The 22,189-nt window shown below is 45.8% G+C and overlaps 1 protein-coding gene across 1 annotated transcript in view; it reads left to right on the forward strand.

Moving 5' to 3' along the window:
- The first annotated feature begins 1,994 nt into the window (after positions 1–1,994).
- ADORA1 (adenosine A1 receptor) overlaps positions 1,995–22,189 on the forward strand; it is a 53,594-nt gene continuing 33,399 nt past the window's right edge. The window contains exons 1-2 of the mRNA XM_036753232.1: positions 1,995–2,802; positions 3,169–3,566. Of these exons, the coding sequence (XP_036609127.1) occupies positions 3,226–3,566 (341 nt within the window). The 5' untranslated portion in view covers positions 1,995–2,802; positions 3,169–3,225. The remainder of the gene's footprint in view (positions 2,803–3,168; positions 3,567–22,189) is intronic.

The raw sequence follows: 22,189 nt of genomic DNA on the forward strand, positions 1-22,189 counted from the left end.
AACTGAGGCCCCAGAGAAGTTTCTTTGAGTTACTAAAAGTCATAAAGATAGTGTGTTGGCAAAGCCAGCATTTGAACCCAAGATTTCTGATTCCAATTCCAGCATTCTTCCCATTGCATCCAAGGTCCTAGAGTCTCAGGAGGATGGAGAATGCAGAAAAAGATGGAAAGGGTCCAAGGTGGGACAAGCCTTTTTGGAGGTGAGAGGATAAACAAGATGAACTCTAGATCTCTAGGTCACAATCCCCACTCTTCCTTGTCTGAATTGTTTAGGATTCTGTCACTCTCTTCCTGCTGGGAAAGGTGAAATCTCAGCATCTCAGAAATACAGGGTTGGAAGAGCCCTCAGAGATCATCTCGTCCAAGTTGGACCTGAATGGAATTCCCCTCCACAACTCTCCGTGACCAGTGGCTATCCATCTTCTGCTTGAAGACATCAAGCAATGGGGAGTCTGTTACCCTTCAAGGCACAGCCCATTCCATTTTGGATGGCTCTAACTGTTAGAAAGTTTTGCCTTATTTCAAATCCCAAACTCCCTCGCTACAACTTCCCCCAAATTTGTTCTTAATTCTGTCTTTTGGGGTCAACAGAAACAGTAATCTCTCTCCTGAGAAGGGTTAAAATACTTGGGCACAATGATCAAGTCTCCTAACTTTTGCCTAGGGTCACACAGCTGTTAAGAGGCCAAGCTAGCACTTGAAACCACACATTTCAATGTTCTTACCATTAGAACAATGATGTGTAAAGTTATTTGGCAGAGATTAGAACCGAAGCAGCAATATAGTGTTTGGAGTTTACTGTAAAAAGCTCCATGACAGGAACCTTGTTTTATCTAAACTTTGTATCTGCCTCAGAGCCTAGCACAGTGTTTTGGATGTAGTAGGCACTTGATAAATATTTGTTGAATTAAATTGGAGCTGTCATTCAGGTAGGGTATAAGGTTCGTTTATTTTTTTTCTGACAAGTGGGCTTGAGACAAGTGTGGAGGGCTAGGGGTAGAGGCTGAATGGGAAATGATCCTAAGAGTGAGTGGAGGGGGAAGAGGAAAGTCACAAAAGTTATATTCATTGCCTGCCCTTGGTAGTGCAAGATGTTCCCATCATCCTCTGATCATCTGATCTTTTTCCTCCTCTCAGAGGAGGGCCCACACTGGTGGGTCATGGCACAGGTACATCCTGTGCACATCCTCAGCTTGATCCCTGTGCCCTTTTTTGCATCCTCAGCCCTACCCAATCCTCAGTTCCCAGAGCAGGGATTTCTGTGGTGGGTGGAGGTGAAGGTAGGGTTGGGGTCCCCTGCATCCTGGCATTTAGCCTGAGGTTTGCCCTGTCCCCAGGTCCAGTCTAGGCTTGGCTCCTGAAGACCTTAATTGAAATCCCTTCAGGTGGGGACAAGCAGCCTAAAAGCTGAAATGAGGGACTGGTTGTCTTTGTGCCTGGGAGTAGGGGTGGTCCAGCAATGAAAAAGAAGTGTATCCTGTGTGTTTTGGGGTGTCAAGAGAGAGCACTATACTGAATATGTGGAAGACACTTCCGAAGTGCCAAAGTGCCCAGAGGAGACGCTGGCATTTGAAAGATATTAGTGTGGTGCGGTGATGCCAGATGGCAGAGATGAGCATGGGGTGGATGCCTATATGACTGATCCTAATCGGCAGACGATAGGGGGAGTGGGATGCTGGAATCCTGCAGGCGGGATGCTGAGATGGAGGCGGGGGAGGATGGAGTAGGAACCCCACAAGTCTGGTCTGGGCCGATGGAATGTTTGTGGGGGCGGAGGAAAGCGGGGCCTGGGGAGGAGGAATAGTGTTTCCCGAATAGAGGCTGGATGCCTGGCCCCAGACACTAGACCCTTCAAATAGCTCCCGTTTTTGTAGCTTTTCTCACCCATCTTCATTTCCTTTGTTCAGCAAGCAGGAGGAGGGAGAGCGGGAAAGGATAGGGGAGGTGAAAACGGGGGGGGGGGGGGCGGAGGAAGAGGGAAGACAACCAGAGCCAGGAGGGAGGGGCCCACCGGTTTGCAGGTTGGAACTGTCACATTGTCCCCTCCTTCTGGGCGGGTTCCGAGGTGTGTCGGAGCGCGGCCAAAGACCCAAACCAGGGCACCCCCAGGGCACCAGCAGGTTTGCCCTGTGCCTTCCGGGGGTGCCACTCTCATGGGAATTAGGGGGGGCAGCATGCTTAGCTGGTGGGTACCGAGGCTGGGCAGCTCAGGTGCCTGGGTTCGTTGACCAGCTGGTGCCTGCTTGGGTCACCTTGGGTAAGTCTGTGCCTTGGTTTTCGCTCAAGCTCAAGCCCTTATCTTGGACGTGAGCGTGGGAGTTAGGGACCAGCCCACCCTGGAGGCATAGGAACCTGTCCCCTTAGCATGGCGCAGGCAGTGGGCAAGGGGTCCTGACCGTCTGGAGGCTGGGGACTAGGGAGACCGCCTGGGACCCAAGCGCCAGAAGCACTCAAACTGAGATTAGATACTGTGTAAGTGATGGGGCAGGGGTAGCTCGTCTCCTGGTTCCTCTCTTGGCCATCGGGTCCTCACCCGTGACTCCCACCCCGTTCCAGGTGCAAAAACAGGGGCACTATCTCTTTAAAGCTTCCAGGGCTGCTACCGCACCATGTGATTGCTTGAAAGGCTGAGCGCTGGCGCTGCAGCAGAGGAGTTCGGAGGAGGATGAGCTGCGGCTCGCAGCCGCCCCGTGCCCGCAGCCCAGCCCAGCTTCGGGCTCTCCCTGAGCCCTGGCCGGGACCTGTGGTCCAGGCCCCCCGGGGACCCACCTCTGGAACCACCTGCTGGCCAGCTGGCAGGATGGTGAGCCCCTTGCCTGCTGGGCATTGAGGGGACAGTGGCTGTGGGTGTTGGGTGGGATCCCTGGGGTGTGTTGTGGAGGGGGGCTGGGTGGGTCACACCTGATAAAGGGAGTGGAAGGGTGGAAGAGGAGTGAGCAGAGCTATTTTTAAGTTGCTGAATGAAGTCTGTGGGAATGATAAGGGACAGGGGCAGAGATTTGTCAAGGAGAGGGCTGGGGCTGCCCTCCCCCATTTGGCTCTGGGTGTGGGGCACATGCTAAGGGGCTCCAAGTAGGGCATGCCTCTAGGGGGTGCCAGGACAGCTTCCTTGCCCAGGTTCTGTTTTTGCCTAGCAGGGGGCTTACCCCCTTGGCTCCCATGCCCGCAGGTGCCTGCTGTGTGCCCACCAGTGCCTGCTGGCTGATGTTCCTGCCCTGTGCCCACCATGCCCCACTCCATATCGGCCTTCCAGGCCGCTTACATTGGCATCGAGGTACTCATCGCCCTGGTGTCAGTGCCTGGGAACGTGCTGGTGATCTGGGCAGTGAAGGTGAACCAGGCTCTTCGTGATGCCACCTTCTGCTTCATTGTGTCGCTGGCTGTGGCCGATGTGGCCGTGGGTGCCCTGGTCATCCCTCTCGCCATCCTTATCAACATTGGTCCCCAGACTCATTTCTACACCTGCCTCATGGTGGCCTGTCCCGTCCTCATCCTCACCCAGAGCTCCATCCTGGCCTTGCTTGCTATTGCTGTTGATCGCTACCTCCGAGTCAAGATCCCGCTCAGGTCAGTAGGTGATGACCGAAGGTAACCAACCCTCCTTTCTCCACCCCCATGTCTGGGTAGTCCTGGATGACATCAGTTGCCACTGGCAGTGTGGGATGTACTGTGTTTCTGAGTGCTCCCACCTTTCCTTCCCAACACATCTGAAGAAACATAGGAACAAGTGGGATATTACCCTCAAAAAATGGAGATGTCTCCAGGCATATTTTGGCTGGGCATCATGCCTTCTGTCCTTCTGCTCCTCAGTGTCAGAGTGCTATTGAATTGGTGGGCAGGAATTGGATAGGCAACAAGAAGGGAAGGCTCAGACCCAGCCAGGTGCTGTTAGAACAGGGAAATTGGTGGGCATGTGAGCATAGTCCCACCAGCTGGGTATGCCAGAGAGGGGAGCTTTGCGTTTTATCTCAACATGGTCCCAGAGGCCCAAGGCTAACTTCCATTTCTGTTCTAGAAGCTGGTCTGGGGGACTAGGGATATGTGATGGGGAAGCGTCAGCTAATGCTTGAGCCCAGAACCATAGGGACTGTAGGGTTGGAGTGAGACAGGGACAAGAAAGGGGCAAAGGCTGTAGAGTCTTGGGGTTTGATGCCCCCTTTTCCCCAAGCCCGAGGAAGATGAGGAGGTAGGAGCAGGATTGCTGGGCCAGGGAAATGGATCTGCTTTTGGTGTTGCATTGTGGTACTTAAGGGACCTGGTTCTTTCTGTCCACCGCCCATTCATATGCTGTTTGTTGTGGGCGTTAGGGAGGGAACTGTTTATGTTCTGTCTTAATGCTCCTTGTTCTATTGAAAAAACATTCTGAGTCTTAGTCCATGGAACAAAGTAGGAAGTAGGATTCCTGTTAGTGCCTGGGTAGTGCTATTGCCCAGGCAGGGTCAGTCTTTATTGCTGGTGCCCAAGTTCACATAAGAGCTCAGTGCCCAGGGATGCCAGGACATGATGTAGTTCCCTGGGCAGTGCCTGTGCCACCTAGTGCCAGGGAGCAACCTGGACAAGTGCCAGGTAGTGGCTGTGCCAGGATACCCACAAAGCGTGCTGGTCTCTTCCCTTTGGAGCCTTGGCCTTCTTTGGCACCTGCTGGCTCCCAGATAGGCAGGAGGACTGCTGTTTGGTGGTCTGCAGGCAGAGCCTGCTCTGGCAATCTGGGGTCCTCTGCTTTCTGAGCAGGAGAAGGCAGTGGAGAAGAGTTTGTTTCCCTTGAATTTGCACAGCTCTTTTAATTTCAGTCATCTAGCCAGTATTTATTAAGTGCCTCTAGGTGTAAGACACTGGACTAGATTCAGAGGTAACTGGGAGGTGAGTCTTGCCCTCAAGGAATTTCCCATGGCCTGGGCTTGACCAAATGCTTTCATGTATGTTACCTTATTCTGTCTTCATACTAACTCAGTGAGGTAGAAAGGGTCTTATTCCCATGTTACAGATGTGAAAACCCAAACTCGGAGGGGATGAAATGACTTAGCCACAGCCACACAGTCAGTCAGTGGCAGAGCTGGGAACAGAAGCCAGGGTGACTGCACATCCTCTGATGCCTGATGTCTTCCTTGGGGATCATCTGATACCTCAATACCAGACAACCTCCTACTCTTTCCTCTGATGAGTTTCCTGTCACCAAGGGTTGTTTGTGCCTTTTGCCCTTTGCTCCAAAAAGGCAGGGCTTTGAATCCCTTGTAAGATCAGCCCTAGTGGGAACTTAAGGCACATATATAGTCGCTCTGTGATGGGGAATGACTAGTAATAGGTCTTTGTATTGCTCAGATGATTCTGATCTTAGCACATTACACACAGGATGGGCCTCGTGGGCCCAGGACTTGATTATAGGGAAAACACCCTCCAATGTAGCAACTCTTACTTTCCAGAAATCCTGACTTTTGAGTGGATGCCAACTGGAAGCATGCGAAAGCCTTGTTGTTGATATTAGTAATATCATTAACAATTAGACATACTGTTGTCTCCCCAAGGACGGGAGGGAAGGTCTGGTCTCATAGAGAATGAAGCTCACACCCACTCTTCCAGTTCCTTAGCACTCAGACTCCCTCCCCCACACAAGGATCTTCCTTCAAGGTGCAGCAGTAGCTTCAATGGGGAGAGTGCTGGATTGGAAGTTGAAGGTTTTGGGGTTTGAGTCTCGACTCAGCTACTTACTACGTGGCCTTGGACAAGCTGAGGTTTCCTCCTCTGTAAAATAAGAGGGTTGGACTAGAAGGCTGAGTCCCTTCCCACTCCAGCTCTCTGATCTGATTCTATGCTCTCCTGCAGGCCTTCCTTTTTCTCACCTGCTCGCCAGCAGCCAGCCGGATGTGATCTCCCCTATCTCCAATTTTCCAAGAACACTTTGTCTGGCTCTTTCCTTTTCCTTTATTGTCATTCATCATTAGCAGTCTATGTGTGTATCTCCCTTCTCTCGCCCTCCCTCCCCACCCCCTACACTTTCTCACCGCCACCCCTGAACTTTGTAAGCGACCATTCCCTTTTTCATCTTTGTGTATGTGCCCTACAGGGGGCCATCTCCAGTCCTGCAGATCTATATCTTGCCACTGGACCCAGATGGCTCCAGAGAATAAAGTGAGGCTGGTGACTTTGCACAGTCCTCCCTCACTTAAACCTAATTCACTTGAAAGTCATGGCATCACCTTTCTGATGTCATGATCCTCTTCAGAAGGAAAGACAAACAATAACAATGTGCCCAGCATCTGCTCTCAGTAGAAGCTTAATAAATGTTTGCTTGAATTGGAATCTTGTCCATTGTCTTGGCAGGACCATCCTCATTCTATTCCAATCTTTTCCCACTTTCCTTCCCTCCTTCCTTTGTTCCTTCATCCCTCACTCCCTCCTTCTCTTCTTCCTTCCATCTCTTCTTCCTTCCTTCCTTCCTTCCTTCCTTCCTTCCTTCCTTCCTTCCTTCCTCCCTCCCTCTCTCCCTCCTTCCCCTTCTCCCTTCCTCCCATTCTCCTTTCTCTTCCTTCCTTCCTTCCTTCCTTTCTTTCTTTCTTTCTTTCTTTCTTTCTTTCTTTCTTTCTTTCTTTCTTTTTTCTTTCTTTCTTTCTTTCTTTCTTTCTTCTTTCTTTCTCTTTCTTCTTCCCTCCTTTCTTTCCTTCCTTCCTTCCTTCCTCACTCTCTCCCTCTCCCCTCCCTCTCTCCTTCTCCTTCTCTCCCTTTCTCTTTTTTCTTTCTTTCTTTCTTTCTTTCTTTCTTTCTTTCTTTCTTTCTTTCTTTCTCCTCCTTCCTTCCTTTCTTTCTTTCTTCCTTCCTTTCTCTTCCTTCCTTCCTTCCTTCCTTCCTTCCTTCCTTTCTTTCTTTCTTTCTTTCTTTCTTTCTTTTTCTTCTTTCTTTCTTTTTCTTCTTTCTTTCTTTCTCTTACTTCTTCCTTCCTTTCCTTCCTTCCTTCCTTCCTTCCTTCCTTCCTTCCTCACTCTCTCCTTCTCCCCTCCCTCTCTCCTTCCTCTTCTCCCTCCCTCCCTTTCTCCTTTCTCTTTCTTTCTTCCTTCCTCCCTCCCTCCCTCCTTTTCTTCTTCCTTCCATCTCTTCTTCCTTCCTTCCTTCCTTCCTTCCTTCCTTCCTTCCTTCCTCCTTCCTCACTCTCTCCCTCTCCCCTCCCTCTCTCCTTCTCCTTCTCCCTCCCTCCCTTTCTCTTTTTTCTTTCTTTCTTTCTTTCTTCTTCTTTCTTTCTCTTACTTCTTCCTTCCTTTCCTTCCTTCCTTCCTTCCTTCCTTCCTTCCTTCCTTCCTTCCTTCCTTCCTTCCTTCCTTCCTTCCTTACTTTCTTTCTTCCTTTCTTCCTTTCTTCCTTCCTTCCTTCCTTCCTTCCTTCCTTCCTTCCTTCCTTCCTTCCTTTCTTTCTTTCTTTCTTTCTTCTTCTTTCTTTCTCTTACTTCTTCCTTCCTTTCCTTCCTTCCTTCCTTCCTCACTCTCTCTTTCTCCCCTCCCTCTCTCCTTCCTCTTCTCCCTCCCTCCCTTTCTCCTTTCTCTTTCTTTCTTCCTTCCTCCCTCCCTCCTTTTCTTCTTTCTTCCTTCCTTCCTTCCTTTCTTCCTTCCTTCCTTCCTTCCTTCCTTCCTTCCTTCCTTCCTTCCTTTCTTCCTTTCTTCCTTTCTTCCTTTCTTCCTTTCTTCCTTCCTTTCTTCCTTTCTTCCTTTCTTCCTTTCTTCCTTTCTTCCTTTCTTCCTTTCTTCCTTCCTTCCTTCCTTCCTTCCTTCCTTTCTTTCTTTCTTTCTTTCTTTCTTTCTTTCTTTCTTTCTTTCTTTCTTTCTTTCTTTCTTTCTTTCTTTCTTTTTTCTTCTTTCTTTCTTTCTCTTACTTCTTACTTCCTTTCCTTCCTTTCTTTCTTTCTGTCTTTCTTTCTTTCTCTTTCTTCTTCCCTCCTTTCCTTCCTTCCTTCCTTCCTTCCTTCCTTCCTTCCTTCCTTCCTTCCTTCCTTCCTTCCTCACTCTCTCCTTCTCCCCTCCCTCTCTCCTTCCCCTTCTCCCTCCCTCCCTTTCTCTTTCTTTCTTTCTTTCTTTCTTTCTTTCTTTCTTTCTTTCTTTCTTTCTTTCTTTCTTTCTTTCTTTCTTTCTTTCTTTCTTTCTTTCTTTCTTCCTTCCTTCCTTCCTTCCTTCCTCCCTCCCTCTCTCCTTCCTCTTCTCCCTCCCTCTCTCCTCTTTCTTTCTTTCTTTCTTTCTTTCTTTCTTTCTTTCTTTCTTTCTTTCTTCCTTCCTTCCTTCCTTCCTCCCTCCCTCTCTCCCTCCTTCCCCTTCTCCCTCCCTCCCTTTCTCCTTTCTCTCCCTTCCTTCCTTCCCTTTCTCCCTTCTGTCTCTCTCTCCATTTCCAAAGACAGGAAAGAGAAGGCTGAACTAATCCTCTTTGGGTATGCATATCAGGTGTGCTGGGCTTGCCCTTATGACAACTTTCTTGATGTCCATTGTCTACCCCTCCTTGTTGCCACAGTCTATGCTCATTTTTCTCTTTGTTCTGCCCTCAGTGACTGAAGATGCCAACTGTTTCTTCTTAGTTCGAACACCAACCCTTTAGGAACTTGGGGGTGATGAGAGAATCCCAGACGAACACACTCAGAACAAGAGCAGGGCTCTTCCCAAGTAAGATGCTTATTCTGCAAATTTTGCTTGGGAGCCAAGTAGCTATTCACAAGGATAAGCAAAAGAAGGCAAGGAGAGGGCCTTTATAGGAAGAGAACAAGGAACAGAAATTTAGCTTCCTGAAGGTTCTGTTCATTTCCCAGGGCTTTCTTGAAGACACAGTATGTTGTGGTGGGAAGAACATTGAATCTGGAGTCTGAGGAGCACCCCCTGTGTGACCTCAGGCATTCCCCTTTTGGGATTGTTCCCTCTGCTGTAAAATGAGAGGCTTTGATTAGATAGACTCCTTAGGTCCCTTCTAGCCTTACATCCATGATTCCTGACCATCTCAAAGCTCCCCTGCTTGGATCTGGCCTCTTAAGGTAGAGATATGGGGTGGGGATCCTGCTGTAATATTTCCTAGTCTAGGTCCATCCCCATCACTTCCTATGAAATGACAAGCAAGGAATGAAATCTGTTCTACTGTCAAATGACTGGGAGGGTGGTGTCTGAGAACACGGAAAGAAGGGCAGCTGATGTAGATTTTTACATCTCTAGCTAAAAGCATTGGAAACATTTGGCTCCTACCTCAGATAGCCAACCAAAAGCAGCTCTAGCCTCTGTCACCACCACTTGGAATTAAATTCGTATTGACTGAGTTTTGGGTTGCCCCCAGAACTTGTGTCCTCTGTGTGTCCTGCAGAGAGAAGGGAGACCTTTGGCGAATCAAACTATTGCTTAAGGTGTTTCGGGGGAAAAAGGGAGTATTATGTTGGTCATTCAGCCACATATGGGAGAAAGGATGGTATGAAGGAAGGCTTAGGCTTCCAGGATTGGGATCCAGGTACCACAAAATAATTAAGCCACTAATTTGCTACTAATAACTTGTTTGTATATTGATTTGCATACCATTTGCATAGAGTGTCAGCCCTTCTCCTTCCTTTACTCCTCCTTTCAAGAGACCTCCAGCATCTGCTCTTCTGCTTGACCTCTCCTAGAGCCCGTGTTTGAATTGGTGCCATGACATCCATCATGGCTCTCAAAGCGAGTGCTCGTGCCATACTAATGGGCCATGAACTTTGTGCCACAGAATCCCCAGCTTCCACCTCCAGCTGCAGTTTGCTGCCTGTTCTTCCCAGATGGACTTAGGAAGGGTCACAATATTAAATCTGTCCTTGGAGGTGGAAAGCTATCTCCTCTTTGAGTCCTCAGGAAGTAAAGAAACAAGAAAGTAGGGGGATGGAGGAAGGGAAAGAGAAGGAGAGGAATCCCAGGACTCAAGTATAGATCTGCAAGCTCAGCTATCAGAGAACCTTTCTTTGTTGCCAACCTAAATATTCAGTGTGCTGTGATTCATTATGGGTGAGAGGACTATGCTATGAGCAAAAAAAACCAAAAAAAACCCCAAATCAACCCAAAAAACCTATTTGAGAACTACTGATTGGGATTATTTTGTAGGATTTAGAAATGACATGTACCTTAAAGGATACCTAGTACAACTTTATTTTATAGGGGAGGAAATTGAATCTTGACTTATCAAAGGTCACATAAGCAGTGCCAGAGCTGAGATTAGAACCCTGTTCTCTGATTCTAAATTCAGTTCTCTTTCTTCCGTGTCACACTTTTACTCACGAATTGGACCATGGCAAGGTTCTATGGGGACTCAGTTACAAACAGGTGGCTTAAGGGATTCTCAGTCTGTTTAGAGACTGGATTGATAGTCAAGAGACTGCCAGACTTGCTGAGGGACCTTGACCTGCTCACTCTGAATTCATTCCAAGGCCCTCAGTTTTCTCATCTGTTATAATAAGAATTTAGACAAGATGGCATCTGGAGCCCATTCGGCAGTAAGATTTTATGATTTCTTTCCTTTCACAGCTAGCTATTGCCCCAGGCCTAACTGAATCTGTGTGTTGTTTTGGGTGACTGGATATCAGTGTCGGTCTTGAATGAACAAGAAACTGGAGGGTTTAGGAAGAATTTTTCAAGGACTCAGGGGATAGTGTTGCTTTTGCTTTTTTGGATCTTTGCCAGATGGTGTGAGTTGCCACCCAGCCTCACATCTGCCCCTCGTTCCCTTCCTTCCAAGCTGGGGGCACCTTTACCGCAGTGGGCAGCGAGGTCCATACCAGTCCTGCTTCTGTTCATTGCTGGACGCTTGCCTCACCCAAGATGTGGAAAAAAAAAGCTTCATGGGGGAAGGTTGAAAGTCTGGTTGGATTAGGCCCTGACAGAGAGAAATGTTAAAAATTGAATTATGGGCAGATTAGGGATTACTTAGCTTTTTCACCACCTGCTGCCCTGGATTGGCCTTGGCTTCATTTGATCAGTAAAGGGGGTGACAACAGTTACCTAATCCATCTGCCCATACATCAGTGGGGTTTAACAGGGGAGATTTTGTGGCTTTCTGTATCCTGGAAATATTTGCAGTCTAAATCTAGAAATTTGTGAAAGAAGAGAAAGTGAATAGTTTCTGAATCTTCTCTATAAAGGCAGAGGGCTTGAATGGGGAAACTAGTGTAGTCACTTCGAATAAAAGCCTTTTCTGAAACATGAGACAACCTTCAGGTTAGTTTCTTCCCATTGCCCATGTCTAGGCTAGTTAAGTCCTCACTACTTCTCTGTTGGTCTCTTGCAATAGACTTCTAATTGGCTTCTCCTGTCTCTAGTTTCTCCTTCCTGTAGTCCATTAATCTTCCTATGGTTGCCTAGAGAAAGTTAGGTGGTGCAATGAATAAAGTACTGGGCTAGGAGTCTGGAAGACCTGAGTTCAAATCCAGACTCATGTACTTACTGTCTGTGTTACCCTGGGCATGTCACTTAACCTCTGTTTGCCTCAGTTTCTTCAATTTTAAAAGGAGAATGGTAACAATGCTTACCTCCCAGGCTTGTGAAGTTCAAAGGAGATGATATTTGAAAAGCACTTAGCATAGTGCCCAGTACTTAACAGACATTTCCTTCCTTCCTTCCTTCCTTCCTTCCTTCCTTCCTTCCTTCCTTCCTTCCTTCCTTCCTTCCTTCCTTCCTTCCTTCCTTCCTTCCTTCCTTCCTCTGACGCTACTTGGATTCCTGGTCAAAAATCTTCAATGACTCCTCGTTGTCTATTTTAACAAGACCAAACTTCTTAGTTTGGCGTTTAAAGTCCTCTGGGATCTGGTCTCAATTTACCTGTCTAAATTTATCTCCCATTTCTTCCCCACATAAATTCTATGCTGCCACCAAAGTGGACGACTTGGCGTTCTCTGGACAAGACTTTTCCACTTATGCGTCTCTGCTCCTGACATTCCTGCTGCCTGCAAGATCCATTAGTCCTGTGTCCCTTGGCTAAAATCCTGCTTGCTTTTAAGGATTATAGGACATGGATATTTACCTGGACGGTACTTTAGACTCCATCCACCACAGCGCCCCTCCCTCCATTTGATAGATGAGGGGACTATGGACAAAGAAGGGGAAGTGACTTCCCCATAGAGACACAAGGAGGAAGGGTCAGGGGAGGGATTTGAACCCATGTCCTCTGACTGCAGAGTCAGTGCTCTTTCTCGTGTCCTATGCTCTGTACCCAGAGGGTTTGGAGTCAGGAAGACTCATCTTTCTGAGTTTAAATCTGGTTTCAGATACTTACTAGCTGTGTGACCCTGGGCAAGTCACTTAACCTTGTTTGCCTCAGTTTCCTCATCTGTAAAATGAGCTGGAGAAGGAAATGGCAAACTGTTCCAGTATCTTTAAGAAAACACCCAATGGGATCACAAATATGACTGAAATGACTTAACAACAAAATGTTCCCTACTGTAGAACCTATCTCCAAGGCCACTTACTTAAAAAGCCTCCTCTGTCCTTCATATGTATGTGATTTCTTTCTCTTATCAAATCCTGTAGGACTTTGTGTCTTTCATATGGTATTTTCCATATGCTGCCTTGTATGATTGCTCTTTGTGAATGTGCCTCATCTCTCCTACTCTGGTAGATTGTAAGCCCTCAAAGGCAGGCATCATGTGTTATCCATCTTTGTATCTCTCTCCCTCAACACTTAGCAGAGCGCCTTGCTCACAGTATGTGCAAGTTTGGATGATAGTGAGGGACGAATCAACAGCTAGCACCTTCAGCAAAAAAGGATCTAAGTTAGATACGAAGACAAACCCTTCCCGACAGCCATGCCCTCTGGAGCACGGCAAGGAAGATGTGAGGCTCTTTAACGGCTTGAGTAAGGCACAGTCCTCATTTGGTGGCAGGGGGATGGGTGATAGATGACTCCCAGAGGGTCTTCTCAACCTCATAGCTCATTAGAGCAGGAAAAAACTTGGAGATCATCTGACAATTTGGTAGATGAAGAAACTGAGATCCAGAGAGTTTACATGAGCATGAAACATTAGAGGGGGAGCCAACCTAAGCCAGTGTTCCTTTTACTATACCATGTTGCCTCCTATTTATGACAACTCTTGTGTCAGGCTAAAAAGAAGGGCCCGCCCCATCCCCATGCCCCTAATCACAGATACTATATCGTACGCCTGGTATCTTCCAACCTATCTGCCCAGGCTGGGGAGAAGAAGGGGGAGAACATGGGTCTGTTCTTTGTTTCACGGGGTTTGGGCATCTTCTTCATTCATTTTCATGTGCTCCTTTGATGAGAAGACAGATTCCCCTTATCCAAGGCTGAAGGTCCAGAGGGCAAGGACCACAGGGTAGGCCCCTTTGGGGGAAGAGGTGAAGAAGGGTAAGTAGCAGGCATAAGGAATGAAAGGGGTGGTTGAGAAATAAACAGCTGTCTTATGGCTCATCTTACCCCCTGGTCACAACCTCGTGAAGACAAATGAAGTGGAGGCAGCTGCTGCCAGGGAGTGAAAAACAAAATGGTAGTGGTTGTGGTGGTGGGGAGATAGCTTCCTCTCTGCTAGGGTGCCAGGGAGGGAGAATAGATGAGCAGAGACTGAACCTGGGCACAAAGCAGCAGAAGAGCTGTGCCCGTATTCCATTGCATTGGAAGGTAGTTGGCTATTGGGGGAAGCTTGTAGATGAACCTCTAACACTAGCTACTGTCCTCTTTGGGCAGGGCAGGGCTTGGGCTACATCGGAAGCAGCTGGCAAGGGGACATTGGCATAAGGGAAGAGGAGTTTGAGGGCATCTTGCTCTGAACATCCCAAGCCTCTTTTAGGCTAAGACTTGAGGTCTGCAGTATAATGGAGTCGAGCAATTGACTGAAGGAGGACCTACAAAATACAAAACACATTTTTCCTACCCAATATCTGCCCCTCTGCCCACATATTGAACTCTTTCTCTGACTATCCTCCCACATCTGAACAAACAGCATAAAACCAGTCAGGGAAAATAGCAGGTTGGACTCCACCATAGCTATGCTATGCCTTGGTCAGAATTCTTCCTTGAACCTTCCCCACCCCTGTTGGTAGCCCTTGGGCTGAGGATGGTGTTCCCTTTATCCTTGGCTGTACAGGGACAAAGGGACAGAGCTAAGGACATCTGGTCTGTGTAAAAGGCCCCTCTCTGCCTCCTCACTGTTAGAGGTGGCTGTTGAGGAGAGCGTGGCAGTACCCTGGGCCCCTTTCCCAGTCCTCTGTTTTCTTTCCTTGTGGGTACCTCTGGCATAGCCACAAATACGGGATAAATAATTCACATGCCAAACCCTGCTGGGAGCTCTGGGTGAGGCTGGGAATCCAGAGGGCTATGGTGAATTTCTAGAGACAGAGAATGTGGCAAATAGACAACCCAAATCCATAAAATAGCACCTAGGGATTAGGACAGCTAGTTCCTTCCGCTTATTGGCTCAGAGTAGTGAGCTCCCTCCTCGGGGATGCAATTCTTGCTTTCTAGCATCAAAGTAGCAAGAAAAGAGTTGGTCACCCTAAAATTTTGGGGCAGGGCACTTCCCCTCCTGATTCATGCTACTCTAACATTAGAGGGACCAGAATTTAAGAATACCCCAAAGGACAAAGCTACATCAATTGGTACAGCGAATTTTTTTTAATCCATAAGACACAGAAAATAGAGATAGTAGGGTGCAAATGTTTATTGAAAGTAAAATTATAATATTTTGCAACAGTTGACAGCCCTGGTCCTTCCAGTGTCAAAACCCCAGGGCTCATAGGCTGTCAGGATCCACTGGTGGTTATTTGATCCATCATCAGATTGGAATCCTTCCTGCCTTGATCAAGCTTTAGGGACATTACCATCCAGCAAACACCATCACTCAGAGGCTCTCCAGCTCCAGGTGTTCCTTGTGATTTTTTCTTCCTTTTGATCCTTACCTTCCTTTCAGGAGGCTGTTCTCTCCATTTAAATCTCTAGCTGCAGTGACCTTGGGGATCAGTGATTTCCTAAGCAATTACTTCCCTTTCTCTTCTGCCATCAACATCTAGACCCATGTACTAGAAAGAGATTACTCCTTTGTGGATTTGAATTAAATATCCCTACAGTCCCTTCCAGCTCTGAGGTTCCACGAGTCAGGAGGTACTAACTAACCTATTGTTGTGATCCAGAGGGGATTCAGGCAAATACTGCAGGATGGCATCAATTTTTTTTAGGAGGAAAGAAAGACAGAAGCTCAGCTGTTGAGGTTGGGAGTGACATTTTGGAAGATATAACCAATCCCCGTACACCCAGGGTGTTCCCCATTCTTGCTGGGTAGAGGATGCTTGCCTTGCCAGGCAGAGTTTTTTTCTTCTATACTGTCAAAGCTACCTCAAAGCAGCAGTAAGGACTGGTGTCTAGAATGGGTCTAGACCAGAAAGATTGCTGAGCTGCCTATCGCATTGAGGATGGAGGCTTTTCACTTAATGCGGCAGAAAGCATAAGCCACCAACATGCGTTTGTGGAATGCCTACAGTATGTCTGCTGCAGCTGGGCAAGATGGGTAGGTCAGAAGAGCTGGGTGGATGTTGTGTGTGTGTAGCAATAGGCGTGTGTGTCATGAAAGAGTAATTTGGAAATGGTGCCAATGGCCCTTGACACAGAATCAGGCTTCCTTGGCTAGACTCCTCTGTGTTGGTCACTCTCTTGCAGAGGGTTCATGGGGTCATAGGATCATAGATTTAGAGCAGGGAGGCAACTTACTGTTTTGACTGTTTAACCTCCTCATTTTATAGATGAGGAAAGGGAGCTTCAGGGATGTTAAGTGTGATATCCAAGGCCACATAAGATAGTATAAAGAGCAGGATTTGAACTCAGGTCTTTTGATTTCAAAGCTAATGCCTTTTCCACTGTAGCCCCTGCACTCCCCAGCTTGATATAATTGAGAGAGTCTGGAAATCTGAATTCTAGTCTTGGCTCTACTAAAAATTGGCTACATGGTTATAGTTGTCATGTCACCTTCCTGGGTCTTATGCTCTTCATTTATAAAGCAAAAATGGGGGCAAAGAATGGACTAAGACTTTTATGGTCCCTAAAATTCTGTGATTGAGTCTTAAAGGAAATTAGAAATTCTAAGAGGTGGAGATGAGGAGGGAGCAGGTACAGGGGACAAAGTCACCGTCCTACTCAATAAACTCCAGTGGTTCCCAATTACCTCTAGGACAAAATAAAGTTTCTTTGGCATTTATAACCCTTCACAACCCGTCTCTAGCCTAACCTTCACAACCTGTCCCTAACTTTCCAGCCTCATTATGCATGGTCAGTGGTCCAACAAAACTTACCTTTCTGTTGTTTGAAGGACAGCCTTCAGAATAAAGGTGTGGAGGGAGGGGATGTGGGAGATGGTGTGTTGTTCATGAGGAGCAGATCTGGAATTTGGATCAGGAGATCTAGATTCAAATCTCACTTCTACTTCTTGTTAGCTGTGTGACCTGGAGCTAGTTAGTTTCTCTGAGCCTCAGTTTCCTCATTTGTAAAATGAGGGGTGGTGGTGAGCTGGATCATATCTAAGGATTTTTATAGCTCTAAATCCTATGATTTCCCCTCTCCACAGTGATGGGATCGGGAGGGAGAAATTTACATGTAATAGGTGGAGAATGTTTGAGGTGGTTGGGAGAAAATATATTCCAGACTCGTTGCCTATAACCCTCTGGAGGATAATTGAGAATTATTTTATTCCTAAATTAACTCCTCTGAAATAGTTGAGGCAAAATATACTTCCATCTCTGCCCTACAGAGGAAGAAACAGGTTCAGCCCAAGGTGGCTTATCTGGACAGTGCCAGAGGTAGGACTTAGATGGGTCCTGAGTCCCAGTGGGAAATGCTTCAGAAATGCTGATTGACTGATTGACGGGATATGTGACATTTAGGAGAAGGAAAGTAAAGGACCAGTGGCCAACTTGCTTTCCCCAGAGCATTGATCACCCCTCCCCCTCCTCCAGAGGAAGCTAAAGCTAATCACTCCCCCAGGAGGCTTACTGTTGCACCTCAACTAAAAGTCACCTCTCCAGGGAGAAAAGCTTTTCCAGTATTTTAGGATTGTGTTTATCTGGGCCCACCTGCGGTGCCCAGTTATGGCATAACATAAATATAACAATATTAATCCTGCGAGGAAAGTTTCATATTATGGGCTCCCAGGGGATGTTCTTGAGAGCATGATTAGAAGCAGCAGATTACAAGGGCCTGAGGGAAATGCAGACAAACACACAGATGGTTTTGTGAAGTCCCAGGGGGCCAATAAGGAGGGAGACTGGGGGATGGGGATGGAAATAATATTCCTCACTCATAAATTTAGAACTGCAAGAGACCTCAGCATGTTCAGCTTTTCCTCGTTTTACAGAGAAGGAAACTGAGATCTAGTGTGGCCAGACAAAGCCCCCAAAGTCGTATGTGGCAGAACCAGGATCCAGAGCCCAAGTCCAGAACTTGAGTCACAGAACTCCTTAAGTCAGAAATTAACAGTGATTTAAAGAGTTACGGTTTGGTGAAAAGATTAAGGCACTGGTGATTTAGAATAAGAAGAATCTTATTCAAATCCTGCTTCCTAATTGAGTGACCTTGGACAAGTCACTTAACTTCTCATTTATAAATGAGGGGAATTGGATTTGTTGATCTCCAGAGCTCTAAGAGTCTGATTTCTCCTACCCCTTTCTCTCTATCTCAGCTCTCCCTAGACCTCTGTCTAATAGACATGTAATCCTTTAAAGCCAGGAGAGACCTCAGATATCTTCAGCTGGTCTGACTTTCTCAATTTATAAATGAGGAAACTGTGGTCCAGAGCAGGGATTTTACAGCTAGTAAGTGGGGAGAGTCAGGAACTGAACTTTGAATCTTCTGATGTCCTGGGTTTGAAACTTACCTCTGATGCTTACTGCCTCAGTTTCCTCATTTGTAAAATGGGGGTGATAGACTAGATGGCCTTTGAGGTCCCTTTCAGATCTAGATCTGTGATCCTGTGACCTTCAAATCCACTGTGCCCTATATCTGTGACCCCTATCTGTGATCCTATGACCCCCAAATCCAATGTCCTTTTCCCTCACTGGGCTGTCTCCTACTCTGGTCAAACAGATCAAATTTGGATTCTCTGGATCATTCTTGTCTTGTTCAGGAATAAGGTCCCCTCTCAACCTGCAGTAACCTTCCCCCCCTCTTTTTTCATCACTCATCTTTTTAGCTCTTTGTCCAAAATCACCTCCTTAGGGGTAGGTGCTAAGGGCTGTGCAGACAGCTGTGTCCTGCCTTGCTGACATTTTTGTTGTTCAGTTGCTTCAGTTGTCTCTGACTCTCCATGACCCCGTTTGGGGTTTTCTTGGCTAAGACACTGGAGTCATTTTGCCGTTTTTTCCTCCAGCTCATTTTATAGATGAGGAAACTTTGGCAAAGGGGTTGAAGTGACTTGCCCAGGGTCACACAGCTAGTAATTGTCTGCAGCCAGAGTCAAACTCAGGAAGATGATTGACACTCCCTGTCTGATCCTTCTCCTTGACCTTTGCTTTCATAGAACCAATGTCCATAATGCGCAATATTCTTCTCCACTTGCTCGAGTTCCTCTTTGTGTGCTTTCTGGGTATTTGCTGGTCTATGCTCTTCACCCTCCACCAGTCTGTGAGCTCACAGCTAGACAGCACCGTCTTTGGAAGCTCCCTGCCAAGACAAGGGTACAGATTTGCATGAGATCAGTTAATGGAGCTCACAGACTGACTCTTGGTAAATGAGAGGTAAGAGAAGAAGCTGCTAGGAAATGAGGAAGAGCAGAAAGCAGGATGATTCACTGGGGCGAAGATACTAAGTCTGCCTTTCCAGCTTTTTTTAAAAGATTATTATTGATATAAAGATATTATAGATATTATTGATATATTGATATTGATATATTGATATATATTATTGATATATCGATATTATTGATATATTTATGTCACTTTCATTTCTCAATATACGCCTCTCTTCCAGGAAAGCCATCCCTTACAAAAATAAATTAAAAAAGCAGTTTGGTAAAAACCAACCCAATCTGACATTTTATGCAATGTTCCAGACCCAGTCTCTGACCGATGCAGAGAAGGGAGGGAAGACACATTTTCACAGCTCTTTTGGGGGACCGTGCTTGGTCATTATAATTTCCCACTATTTAGTTTCTGTTTTACTCTTTTTCTTTCCATTTACATTGTTGCAGTCATCCTGTTCTGGTAACTAGGTGGCGAAGTGGATAGAGTCCCAGGCCTAGAGTCAGAAAGACTCATCTTCCTGGGCTGAAATCCAGCCTCAGACACTTAGTAACTGGGTGACCCTGGCTAAGTCACTCCACTCTGTTTGCCTCGGTTTCCTCATCTATAAAATGACCTGGAGAAGGAAATGGCAAACTGCTCCAAGAAAATCCTAAATAGGGTCATGAGGAGTCAGATGTGATTGAAAAATGACAATAGTGGCAAACCACAGTCATCCTATGTGTTGTTTTCCTGGTTCTGCTTGCTTCACTTTGTATCAGTGTGTGTAAGTCTTCCGATCCTTCTTTGTATTCTTTACCTTTCTTGTTTCTTTGGGGGCAGGCATACCCTATTACATTCACACACAACAATTTGTTTAGCCATTTTCCAATTTGGGGGAATCTACTCGGTTTTTAGTTCTTTGCTACTATACAAAGTGCTGCTAAAATTGTTTTGGTGTATTCAAAGGACCTTTCTTTTAAATTCTTGAACTCCTTGGGGTATATTCCTAGCAGTGGGATCTCTGGGTCAAAGTATATGGACATTTTAGTCACTTAGCATAATTCCAAAATTCTTTCCAGAATGATTAGACTAACTTACAGTTACACTAGCAAGAGTTTAGTGTTACTGCCTTCTGAAATTTTTGTTTTTAAAAAAAAATTAATATGAACTTGACAAGTATTAACACACTTAAAGATTTCAATACATAGAGAACAGAAAAAGAGGATTGTGAATGAAACTAAAAATCTATATTAAAGGTTTATAAAAGTATATATTAAATTTAACATGATGTGACCAGCATTGCCTTTCATCTCCTTCTGAACTTTTATCTCTTTTCTGTATATTTTTAAATCTTTCATTGATACTCCTTGGGGCAGGGCATTACTTTTGCTCTATTCTGTGACCAAAATTTTACTCCCCAAAACATAAAAGCCCTGCCTTGTTATTAAAAAATAAATATAGTCAAGACATGAACAATGGAGGTTTTTTAAAAGGGAGAACTCTTCATCCTCAAATAGTAAAAATAGCTAGTTTGTATAGCACTTTATGATTATAAAAATGCATGTAAAATGCACCCCTTCATATAATCTTTGCTTTGACCTTTTGAAGTCTGAAGGAGAAAGATGATATTATCTTGGTTTTACAGAAAACTGAAGCTCTGGGTGATGACATGATTTTGCCCCAGATCATATAGCTATTAAGTAACAGAGAGGCAACTGGGGCAAGTCTGAGCTAGGGCTCTGCCCACTGGACTACACTCAGTAGAGTGGGGAGAGCTCTGGTTTGGAATGAGAGAGCCTAATTTCAAATTCTGATGCAGGTAATTATTAGTAATATGACCTTGGGGCAAGTAAGTTACAGAATCAGAGGATCTCAGATGTGGAAGGGGGCTCAGGGATCATAGATTTACCTTTTGGTCCAGCCCATAAAGGAACAGCTGTTCTCAGCTCCTCCTTTTACAAATGAGGAAACTGGCAAAACTCCAAGATTATTTTTTCGATTCTTTCCATCCATGCTTCCCCACATTGTACTTCAGAAGTTAATTTTTAAGCCCACCTATTAAAGTTCCTGTTATTAGTTCCTAATGTAACCTGTTGGGATTCTAACGCACTGAGATGTTTTCAGAGATTCTGACTGTCCCCCAGTCTGTTGGCTATCCCTGCCAGCTTTGTGTGGTCTATAAATGAGATGAGTGTGATGTCTAGACTTTTATCCAAGTCTAATAAAAATGGTAGGCAGCACAGGACCAAGGACAGATCCCCAGGGAATTCAATTAGAGGTCTCGAGACAAGTTCAATTCAACCAACATTTATAAAGCACCTGCTAAGATGTGTGGCTTTGTGCCAGGCATAGAGAAAAAAAATGAAATAGCTCCTGCCTTGAAGGGACTTACATTCTACTGCAGGGCCAGTAGAAGGTGTATGGCTGCATACATAGAAAATATTTGAGGTAAGAGAGATGATTAACACCTTGGGGAAATCTGGGAAGGCTTAATGTGAAGTGCTACTTGAAATGGGGAATGGGGAAGGGATGTAGGGAGTCTCAGAGGTAGAAATAAGGAGGGAGGACATTCCAGGCATGGGTTCAAGGCACAGAGATAAGAGATGGAGAGGCAAAATTGGGGAATAGACCAGCCTGGGACTGCAAAACCCATCTACAGTGTCTTCTATTACTTCCTTCTTGTCAAAGCATCCCCTCTTGCCCTTGAAATCATCCCTTCCATGATCTTGTCCCCTTGATCCTTCTCTCCCTCTGTCTCTCTGTCTCCGTCTCTCTGTCTCTGTCTCTCTATTTCTATCTCTTTCTCTCTCCACCCCCCTCTCTCTCATTCAACTTTATTTACTTGTTCCTTCTGTCACAAAAATGCTCAGGTCTTGCCAATGCTTAAAATAGCTTTCTTGACCCTTTCATCTCCTCAAGCCATTATATTGTATCATCTTTTATCTCTTCCACAACCAAACATTAATCATTTAATCAATTAATACATATTTATTTAGTGCCTACTGTGTGCCAGACACTGGGCATGCAAAGACATATGAAACAGTCCCTGCCTTCACCAAACTTATATTCAATGGTGGGAGACATGTACATATAGTTCATAAAATATGCACAAAATAAATACAAGAAAACATTTTAAGAGGTAGGGGAGATACTAGCAACTGGATGATCTGCAAAGCCCTTAAATAAGAGGTGGCATTTAAGCTAAGCTTTGAGGGAAGGTAATGATTCTATGAAGTGGAGATGAGGAGGGAATGAATTCCAGGCATGGAGGCCTGTGGAAAAGCACACATTAGATGGAATGTGGTGAGTGAGGACCAGTGAAAATTCAGATTGGCTGGCTGCATATAGGGTGCAATGAAGGAATGCAATATATACTAATCCTGGAAAGGTAAGTTGAATTTAGGTTGTGAAAGGAATCAGCCCCCCCATCACACTAGCCTTCTTCTTTGGAAATATTTTGTGCCCTCATTCCCTTCCCACCCCCACACCATATGTAGCAGCTTTAATTAAGAAATGTAC

This window comes from Trichosurus vulpecula, chromosome 4 (genome assembly GCF_011100635.1).
Source record: "Trichosurus vulpecula isolate mTriVul1 chromosome 4, mTriVul1.pri, whole genome shotgun sequence".
NCBI lineage: Eukaryota > Metazoa > Chordata > Mammalia > Diprotodontia > Phalangeridae > Trichosurus > Trichosurus vulpecula.